The sequence below is a fragment of the Dermacentor variabilis genome, chromosome 11 (assembly GCF_050947875.1).
Source record: "Dermacentor variabilis isolate Ectoservices chromosome 11, ASM5094787v1, whole genome shotgun sequence".
Lineage (NCBI taxonomy): Eukaryota > Metazoa > Arthropoda > Arachnida > Ixodida > Ixodidae > Dermacentor > Dermacentor variabilis.
Genome location: NC_134578.1, coordinates 47,868,936 through 47,879,712, shown reverse-complemented (window position 1 = coordinate 47,879,712; position 10,777 = coordinate 47,868,936). Strand labels below are relative to the sequence as shown.

Sequence of the window (10,777 nt, the reverse complement as noted above, 5' to 3'; positions counted from 1 at the left end):
GAACATGGTTTCCCCTTGAGCGTTGTCGTACATGGATGCGCGAATTATTTTGTGTTATCTATTGTTTGCGAAGGACAAAATAACGCATCGCTTGTACGGGTTGCGCACGCGATATGATACAGGATGATTCCATCTCCTGCACACTCCACTGGCCCAATAAATGATTATATTGCTAAGTGTGGCCGTTGTAGATGCTCTCATACTTCTGCTCATACTTCTGGTCATACTTCGTTTTTCGTGCTTACGTAAAAGCGTGTGAGCTAGAGCATTCCCTGCGAATGCCGACGACGTGCGAAAAATTACAATTATTCCTGGTGTACTCTTTTGAAGAGCGAGCAATGCTTGATAATCAATTATTTAAGTACGAATGAACGAAAGCATATTATAAGCTTAGTTCAGTTTTAATGAGGTAAATGGGTTTATTGCATGACAAAAGTCAAATAAACATGGAGGGAGTGACGCAGATTTTTCTAATATGGATGTTCCACGTGATAGTTGAAGACAAAACTGCACTCAGGGAAGTAAATTCCTCAACATATTCAATATTCCTATTATTTACCAGAAAAGATATCGGGTTCAATATTTGCTTGTTTCATCGGAGAAAGATGACAGCCTCTCTTCTACCATCATTTATTTTTAATGAACTGTCTGACCACCACTTCTCACACAACACTGGGCAAACGGTGACACCGCCTGCACAAATTCTTCATACTACTCGGATCACCCTCAAACCCTTTCCCTCGCATCTGCAGCATACGGCAGGGTGGACGCGATAAAATTTTGTCGCACTTGAACTTTACACGGAACCTCAAAGTGACACCGCCGGCCACGGCAATAATAATGGCGGAAACCACGTTGATTGTCCCTGTTATTGCTATCGAAATAAGGTAATAGAACAACAGTACAGCTTTGAATTACGCAGTGTGTGTCTTCGCTGCCCTCTTTAGCTTTTGTAAAGAATAAACATGGAATATTTCAGTCCAGTTTACCAATTTCCAATTTCAATGTTTCGATACCAATTTCACTCATTTCTGTATAATTTCACCAGATCAACGCTCCAGACACAAGCACAGTTTATACATACAGCCGCCAGTTGCACGGAATGATATATTCAAGTATAGTGGCTTTCCGAGGGCGATCTTCCTCTCTCAGTGCTTTTACTGCTGTTTTAGAGAATCTTATTTTTCCGGATATGACTGCATCATAGCATTTGTTTCTGATGCGCATACTGCGAGTGTTTTGTCTTTGATCACTGCATGTCACTTTTTACAGATACTGCTAATGTATTGCTTTTGTTGTACATGTACCGATATTTTGTATCTTTTTTGTTGTATTTCTATCCACTCCTGTGATGGTCCATACTTGGACTGACAGTTTAAATAAACAAACAAACAATATTCAGTCAGTAGCATCATCCGTGAGAGAATCATATGACAAACATGTAGGAACAGGCACAATGCCAGGCAATCTTTGCACCCTGGTTTTCCTGATTCCGAATGGGAACTGCCACTAGAGCTTTCCTCTTGTTGTCTCTCTGCGCTTCGCAACATAGCATCAAGACGTATCCTAACATCTGTTGATTTTTATCGCTTATCGATCCACCTTCACGTCACTCAACAGGAGTAGACACATGTGCTTCGCAACACATCTGCATATGACGCCCGCAAAACCGCACAACAGCTAGAGCAAGGAATCGCGCTGCAGAGTAGCTATGATTACACTGCAGTATAAGTGGAAACTTGGTCTGGTCAAGAAGAAAATGGTCAGAAATTTTAAGTTATGGAGTCCTATATAAAGTGCTTCCTTTTACCAAATACAAAAATGAAGAATTTTTTTTTTACTTTATTGTACCATCTGTAGGTTGGTCCACTAAATGCGCATCCCTGTTCAAAATTAAGTGTGTTGCATTAGTTTGCATCAACAGTTTCTCGAGTGCAAATCGTATGACACTAAAAAGCGAACACTGAAGATTGATTTGTTCTTTAAAAATAGCTAACGATCCACCAAAACAGTACTTGATACGGGCGAGCCAATGTATTCACTATTGGAAAATGCAAAAATATGAATTTTTTTATTTAAGTTAGTATTCTGTGGATACCTCACTCACTTTCGAAACCGATGTCGGCACCGGAAAATTTTCTTTTCGCGTCCAATTGGGTTAGTGCCTTTGTACGAATTACTAGACGCCGCTGTGTATGTGCCAACTTCGGAGATGCAAAGGTCACGTGCAGCAGTGCTTACTTCCGCAGTTGCCGACAGGCGGCGTTTGCAGAAGACCACTGATCGCGCGTGGTTGCATCCTGTGGCTCGTATTCAGATAGCTCGTGGCCTAGTTAAGCTTCCTGTGTGAGCTTTTCAATGTGTACTTGATTGTATCCCTAGTTTAAAAGCAACGTAAGCAGCGCAGTACTCTAAAGCTCGCAATTCTTCAGCCATGGAAGCTCCTAAATGTTTGCGCTTGCCGGTTAGTAACATCCATGATCACGGTGAACGACCCGTTGAGAGTTAGAAGTCGCCAATGTCGACAAAGTCTGCTCAAGCGCGAGAATGGAACTGTATGCTTCGGTTAATAAACCCTTGCAAGTTAATGCTAGTGTTGTTTTTGTCGTCACTCATGAACGCTTGTTTTGGTATCAGGCTCGTTATATATAAACCCCCTCATGGCATCAGTTTCGGTAAGAATTATGGTTTGATTAAGGACTGCCTGTGAAGGGTCTTAGTATGTAAGTACACAAAGAAAAAAATTACCATAAATTAGACAGCACATTTAGAGACGAGAGAAATAAAAAAAAAGTGACGGGACAGTGGCTTCACTAGGGTTGAGGATTGGGCGAGTGGATATTGCATTCTAAAGCTGGTACAGTGCAACATAGAAAGGAAGAAACAAGCCGAGCCGGTGAGATACAGGAACAGAGCGCTGACTTCAACTGGTTTATTGGCAGGCTGCACTACATATATTGCTACAAGAAAGCATCAGGACATGCGTGAAAACGTTTCACGAAGCATCACACCGATAGAGGGCTACACCATCATGAATCACAGAAGGCGCAGTTCTGTCATGCAAGGGTAAACTCCTCAAGAAATCTTACTTCCTCTGGAGATAGGCACAAAGATGGCGCACTAACGCACATGCTGCCTGCCATTGCTATGAGATCAGCTTCAATAATCTCCCGCGTAAGTTGCGATCGATGTTTTAGCACTTCACACCGATAAAAATTCGGCTTACATCCACAGTCGCAACATTGAATTTTTAAGTGTCCCTGCATAGCTAGGTGCACGTTGTAATCATGTTCTTAGGTGTGCATAGCTGTGCATGGTGAAGGTGATATTGCTGCCAGCCTGCAAGAAGCCGAATGTCACTCCAGCTTTATGCGAGTGAACGATGGTGTCATTCCTCCACAGGGCCTACTCAGCATGGTCTTGCAGGTCGGCCTAATATCAATAGCAATCAAACGGTTTCTGCGGTTGATGCTGCCTGTCAGGCTGTATAGCTGTGTCGCTTTTGCTTCAATTTCTGTTGATGTGCAGAAATAAATTAATAAAAAAATCGATCAATCCTCCCTGCCAGTCCAAATGCGTTGTGTCACGAAAATGAACTGCAGGTCGCGCATGTCAAAAATTAGTGCAAAAGTACATATGTTCCAAATTAGGCTGACATAAATGGAAAATAACAAAGAATTAGGATAGCATAAGATTTTCTTCATGTGTCAGTGCGATGTTCATCGCGAAAAATCAGTTTCACGCATTCCTGCTCTCAGAGGTAGCTTAATCTCTGTCAGCAAGTGTGTTCACAAGTACCCAAGCTCCGCTTACGTGCATGCAGACTCCTCTGTACACTTACATATACATGTACACATGTAGTGTGCATAATAGTTATTCTCTCAGTTACATTTATTGGAACGCTACCAAAATTATGCAAACATGGCTCGTACGGATAATTTTTTTTTTCATTTCAAAACGCAGTACGCACGGGAGTATGTGTTCAATAAATGTGTACGGGAAAAAGTCTATAGCTATATATTTACCGGCTCGATTTAAAGTGGACATTTATAGGTCAAGTATTTGAGGACGTATACTCCTCGAAGTGATATTCATGAAAAAGAAAGAAATGGTCTTCTTTTAACGCGCAAGGGCACTGAAGTTTTTTCAGAACCTGCGTCTGCACAGCGCGCCGGGCGTTTGTTATAATTTATAATCAATAAACCAAAAACGCAGAACAATAATGCAAAAGAAAATCTTTAGCTGCGACGCAGTGTAATGTGCTGGTACGTGTTGTTACACGCTATCCAGAATTTTGCAGTCTACTTGAGACAATCTGTGGTATTATAGGAGTATGTTTCCGAAGATGAATCGGAAAGTGTACTGTGCGTGATATTTGCGGAGCACATATTCGAGTCCAAGTTCTTGAATACATCGTGCCTGTTTAAGACATAGTATATGCCAAACTTGCAACCGTTCGATGAAGTGACCAGCTTTCGTAGTAGTTATAATTTCAAGGCAGCACGCGACACTGACACAGACATGCTACTCTACACAGGCAATGTAAGATTATCTAATGCAACAGAGCGATACTGGTCGTTCACAGTCAATTTAATATGTAGATTGACAAGGCTGATAACATACCCCATCTTTCAATGCGCTTTGCATAACCTCAAGGACACTTCTACATATTCGCGAGTTTGGGTGCTACGTAGCTGTATGTATTCCGGATAACTGCTCTCTCTGCAGTATAATATGTTCTGATCTCTTTGCTCGAGCAGACTGCCATTATTTATGTCGGCAGCAGCAGTAACCCTTGACAACATGGACACCTAGGGAAGAATAAAACTCGAAAGACAAACAACCAAGCAGACAGTGATTTTCCTTACACATAAAATGGTTACCCAGCTCTTCAAATTACAGCAGCAGTTTTTAGCATTTACACAGTTAAAGAGCTTGCCTACGTATTTGTGTGTTTCAAACAAAAAAGATGTTTGTATTCCATGCTGACGTTCGTGACGTTTCAAGTAACTTGTTGGTGAGATTTTCAGTAAGTTACGTAATGTATAGCAAGAATACGAAACCCCTTTTCTCTAACAATTGCTCGTTTCTATTCAAACCATAAACTTCACAATCCGTCGGGCATAGTCAAAGCATTGGTGGAAAATGTTCTAGAAATACAAAGGTCTATTGTGCTAATCAAACAATGCAGTCCTGATTTCGTGTGCGGCTGCACGACTGCTGATGATCGTGACACCGCACTGCATGTTGGCGATGACTAACACGCAGTATGGCGTGTCGACAGTGGTCTCAAATTTAAGCCATGCTTCCGAAGTGTGGTGTTCGAAGCAACCGGCCACGTTCTCATCAGCGTCACACTGCGCGAAGGTGTCGCATATTTCTATGGTATATCCGGTGAGGACGCCAAACACTTTCGGCGGAGGTTGCCAGCGGAGTACTGCTTGAGACGGTGACAGGGAGACCATGGTAATACCGAATGGCGGAACTGGGTCTGAAGAAGAAGAAGGGCGGAAACAAAAATTAAACTTGCATGCAATAATGATAGTCAGAATAATGCAGGATACTTCATACTCAAGGCATGCAATGGTTAGTTTTTTTTTCTGGTACATTTGGTTGCGAAGGTGAACACTTCAATGAGAAAAGCATATTCACAAAAATCTCACTGCTGACAGCCTAGGAGAATTTCCTGTAGCTTCGGATACCGAAGTCAGAAGCCTGGCATAACCACTTTGATTTGCACAGTGCTATTGCTCAGTACGCTCGCAGTGCCACCTCTTCGAGTATTTAGATGAAGGCTAAAATTGTGCTTACTGCCTTAGGCGAATTTTAAAATTTTGAAGCAGCTGAAAATAAGCACCCTGCACAATTTGATATTTACATGTAATGTCTTTCACGAAACTTTCGGAGACCTGAGCACCTTGTGAATGATAAATAACTCCTTTCAATTGGGAGGGGAACAATACTAGTGACAGCAACGGAACAACAAAACACTGCAGGTCGCCACATTTATTGTGTTTGCTGAAACGAAGTATAAGACTACAGCTTTGCATATTGTTTTAAAGCAATGCAAGTCCGTGGTAAATCAAGAAATAGACAGGAGTAAATTCATATAGACGTATGCCAAAAGCGGGCCTCTCTTATAAAATAATTGCTCCGACCATTCGTTCAGGTACTGGTGCTCTTGTGCAACAACCGCAGCTCTACTATAGTAGAATCCTTTAGAACTGCTGCGACATTAATAGTTCCATCTCTGGAGACCCTAACAAGTCTTTTGGCCTTATATAATAAAAAACTAATATTGGGATACTTCCCCCATGATAAGAAGGAGTCAAAAAGCAGCAGGTATTCAATTCTTATTGAACATTTTGAATATTGGCGCATACTTATTACTTAAATGTTTCGAATACCTTGCGTTTCCTTTTCTGGCACATGTTCTGATAAACATGGGCAAAACACGTTCGCATTCATCAGTTTGTAAAAAAATTCCGGTTAAGTTTATCTACTGATGAAAATGTCGCTTGCACTGCTTATCGTGAATCTCTCACGCTCAGAAAATTGAATTATGGAAATGTTCACTATTGTAGCAAACATAAATATTTGTACTGCTCATAATTGTTTGCGCGCCCCAGTGTCTGTGCCATAATTGAGGTTTAGATGCAGTCTGATGTGTACTTCCTGCTTCCAGTTACGCCGTCTTATCACTGCTGCTGCCTCAGCTCGCTGTCTCGTACAATATTTTTGCAGACTTGAGAGTGAGCAATATCAATCACATACTCCTGCATCCTTAGCGGTGTAAAACGTTTACAGTATACGGTTAAGTTTAGGTGATGCTAAATTTTACATTGTAGTTAGAAGCACAGAATACGAAAAGACCAAAAGGAAGCTACGCTATAGAAAACGGAAGCACGGTAGCAGGTAACCGTGCCTTTAGCTCAAATGTAGAGATAAAAGAAAACAGTGAAATCACAGCGTCTGATAAGACTAATTTCCGCTAGCTTGAGCAGAATTCAACTATTCTCCACTACTCATGCAATTATCTTGGGTAACTCATGGCAAATTTTCCTTTTGCTATTTGTGTATGTGTTGTAGATCTCTCATGGTCAAAGCTATTTAGTTCCACTAAATGCAGTTCTGGATATAACAGATGTTTTCAACCATCCTTGTGAAGCTTCAAGCAAATTTATGAGCAGCCAGCGCCATAGAGTACAGGCAACTTCAACCTGAATCGTAAAGGCTGCCATAATGGAGATGCCTAGGTCAAATTGCGGTAAAAATAGGCAGAACAGAGGAGTCGCATATATGTGCTCCAATTGATTGCACGAGCGGAATCATTCGGATCAGTTCTCCGTGTGTACAATGCATGTGAGACCAAAAAACCAGCAAGCATAAATGAGGTATTTGCAATAAAAACTCAAAGAAATAGCGCAAGGATAACACTGAAAGGGGTGGGATCAGTGGGCCAATTTGTAGACAGGAGCGGGTTGGAGAAAAAACGACTATCTGCACAGACGCCCACAATGTTTGTGTTTGTTCCTTTTATTCAGTATCTATTTTCAATACGCTTCACTGTAAGAGTCATTATAGGTGCGCATAAATTTAGCACAGTGTTTCTTTCATGGGTATGCACAACATTCGTAATACGCTACGTTCCAAGCTCAATGGCAGATTTGGCGAAAATTAGCACCGGGGAATAGCTGCAAAGCTGTCTTGCACTAAGGGCTAACTAAGCAGTCTTTGGTTTCAATTACGTGTGTGGACGGAAATTATAACATGCCTAAAATATAGACAGTCTAAACAATAGTGACACATGCACTTGATGGGTTTCCAGTATTTATAAGTTTTACCACACGCATAAACGTATTACACTGAGCTAGACAGAGCCACACTGCACGCCATTTAAGGTATGTCAAAACTATGGCCGGCAGAGGAGTTTTCCCAACATCAAACACCTTGTAGGTGTGATGGTGGGCACAAACTCCTCAGAGGTACAATAACCGTGCCAAAAACACGCATTTCAAGAAAGTCGCTTTTTGAAGCTCGTACGGAAGAGCAATGCTGTAATGTTTCGTTTTCTGTCGAGATGTATCATGCTTGCAGATTACGGCCAACGGGAAGAAATAAAAATAAGAACAAGTTTTTTTTCAATCAAGGTACTTAAGAGTCAGTGCAATATGTTCGAATCGAAACCATTACTAATTTCTATAAGAGACGGCGACTGGCAGTGCTTTTTCGCGATTTCTTATTCAGATGCATGAAACAGTGATGTTCACATTCTTTTTGCGCCTATCTGTGCTGATAACTTCATTTTTATTGATCTCACCTTAATGCTGCGATAGACGGATACATTATGCTGATATTTTGGACATCCATATCCTTCTTGTCGTATTATATGTAACCACGCATAATGTCGTGCACCACTAATATTTACAAAGAGGCAAACTCCAAAACCAAATTTGGTACATGTAATTCAGATGTGATGGGGGAGTAATGCATCTGTCATTTCAAATATTATCGTCATAGTGATTTATAGCGAGTATATTATACCATATACGCGGTTAAGTTTACATTTAGCAAGACCACGGTAGGCCGGTAAGCTTATGCATGAAAGTTTTGCAAACGCTCTCCTTGAAGAGAAAAAGAACTCGAAACAAGCTAAACCGATAGTACTTGGTTACTCACCTTCCAGCACATACAAGGCTAACATTAAACCAAGTAATCTTAAAAACCACATGACGTCGACCATGGATGAAAGCATCAAGTGTCGTCCCTAACGATGAACGCTCGGGTGGTGTGTTCGTGCAGCTTCAGCTCAAAGCAGAAGTTTTCCCAAGTAACACGTTTCTAAGTAAACATACCATAACGTATTAGTAGTTTTTATAATAAGCAGTAAAACGCATTCAGCAATTGGAATGGCAGTCAGCCCTTCTCTTTTGCGGCTAAAGAATCCAGTTGTACACAGTGCATTATAATCCTTAGGCTTTCTGTGTATTTCTGGCAAACTGTTCTATGCATATACTTGCTCTTTGTGCGGTGAAATTAACTCATTCATTTGCTGCTTGCAAAATGCTTGCATAGATGATATTCCATGCACGGAAATTCTACGCATCCGTTATGAGCATGCGACATTGAATTCAATTGACAATTTCAACAGTCTAGAAATATTGTTGTGCTTAGATATAATGCAACGGTAATATTATACACCTGCACACCCAAATGAATTCATTCTTCTTGCAAACGAGAAAACACAGAAACAAGCTCACCAGAATATGCTGCGGCTATTTCATCGCACGATGAGGGCTGCAAAGAAAGAAACGGTGTTTCGTATTCGGATATATCACTGGGATCGGTACGCGAGTGAACATTGGTCGCACGTGTTGAACAGCCACTAATAATTGCACGCGTTACCTATAGCTATAGTCGCCTACATCACCAACGGTTCTTTCAGACGGTAACAATGATAGCAGAATGTATATTGCCTCATCCAACTACATACCTGGGGAAGCTCTTGGTAGTGACATCTTAAACCACTTTTGTGTTGAATGAAATTGACTCAGTTCTTATATGTTGTGTAAAATTAAAGCACAAAATTTGGAATTTCAATGTTTTGTTTGAATAAGCCATGTGCTTCAAGTTTCAGAACACAGTAATAGACGTAAACAAAATTTAGGAATTCGTCTGCCTTATGTTCAAGAACAATAACTGTCAGAAACAATAAAAATGCAATAACAATTTGTTATAAAGGACAAAGAAGGCGCGCTGCATGCATAATTGTCCGCGAAACTTACGGCAAGAAATTGATACAGTTTAGACGCAACAACTGAGTGTGGAGTAGAAAAATAAGTAGCCCGGCTCACCTTACTTCCAGGCACAAAAAACAAGGCCGCTGATGCAGAACCGGCAGCGATCAAAAAGGCCAATAACACAATTTTCCAACGCAACGATAATCCGCATGTGAGATGCTGCTTCTTCCGCTCACGCAGTTGTCGTGACACATCCCGTGCAATCCTGGTTCTCTCCATGAAGCTTACGAAATTGTGTGGGCGTTCGCAGCGAACGCTGAAGAGCTGCTCGTCTTCCCACATCAACTCGTCCTTCGCCGGATCAGTACTATTCGTTTCTAATTTTAGTCTGAAGATCAAGGAATTGTGTTACTTCAGATGAGCGCTTCTTGAGAACAGCTGTTTTTCTAGCGACTTTATGCATCTTTCACAGACGATGATTGAAGCCTATTGTGGGAGGCAGAAATGAGTTTACGGGCATCACAGAAAAACTGTGAAACTTAATTTGAGCGTCTGCGGTGACCGCAGCACTAATAAAGTGATTAGCGTTGCAACGAGAACGCACGTTATTGCCGAGAGCGGCGTGCAAAATTGACCTGCTGATGAAGTAGTAGCCCGTTTTATCGAAGGAAAGTCGACGCCTCCCCACAGCATAACATTGAAACACTGACTCCCTCTGACCCATTTGATAACAATGAAGGGACGCCAGCGAGTGTGGTATCGTTTGTATAAGTTTCAGAAGTCCTTGGCGGAAGGAAAAGAGATCGCCAGTTACACCAGTCGCGGAAGCGGCGCAGACACACTGGCGGCGCTGACACACAGCGTTGACGATTCTTCCGTCATGCCTAGTGTCGGAGGACTGAAAACAGGATACATTACGTTCAGCGCTTTAAAGCCTACGGAAGCTATGTTTTTCTGGGTCTGAGGTTCGGTTATTTGCAAGCCGCCAACGCCTTGCACCTGCATTACCTTGGTCAACGTTTCCCCTTCGCCTGGAG

At 41.6% G+C, this 10,777-nt stretch overlaps 1 protein-coding gene across 1 annotated transcript; it reads right to left on the bottom strand.

The window, feature by feature from the left end:
* Positions 1–2,908: 2,908 nt before the first annotated feature.
* LOC142563992 (uncharacterized) lies at positions 2,909–10,446 on the bottom strand. The gene is made up of 3 exons (XM_075674777.1): positions 9,855–10,446; positions 9,261–9,297; positions 2,909–5,491 (listed from the first exon to the last, which is right to left on the bottom strand). The coding sequence occupies exons 1-3, from the start codon at positions 10,080–10,082 to the stop codon at positions 5,175–5,177; spliced, it is 582 nt and encodes a 193-aa protein (XP_075530892.1). The 5' UTR covers positions 10,083–10,446; the 3' UTR covers positions 2,909–5,174.
* Between the last annotated feature and the right edge of the window lie 331 nt (positions 10,447–10,777).

Coding starts and splice junctions, on each gene's coding strand:
- LOC142563992 (XM_075674777.1), bottom strand. CDS start 10,082: ATGTGGGAAGACGAGCAGCTCTTCAGCGTTCGCTGCGAACGCCCACAC. Junction 9,298..9,854: donor TTTTTGTGCCTGGAAGTAAG/GTGAGCCGGGCT, acceptor CTTTCTTTGCAG/CCCTCATCGTGCGATGAAAT. Junction 5,492..9,260: donor AATAGCCGCAGCATATTCTG/GTGAGCTTGTTT, acceptor CTTCTTCTTCAG/ACCCAGTTCCGCCATTCGGT.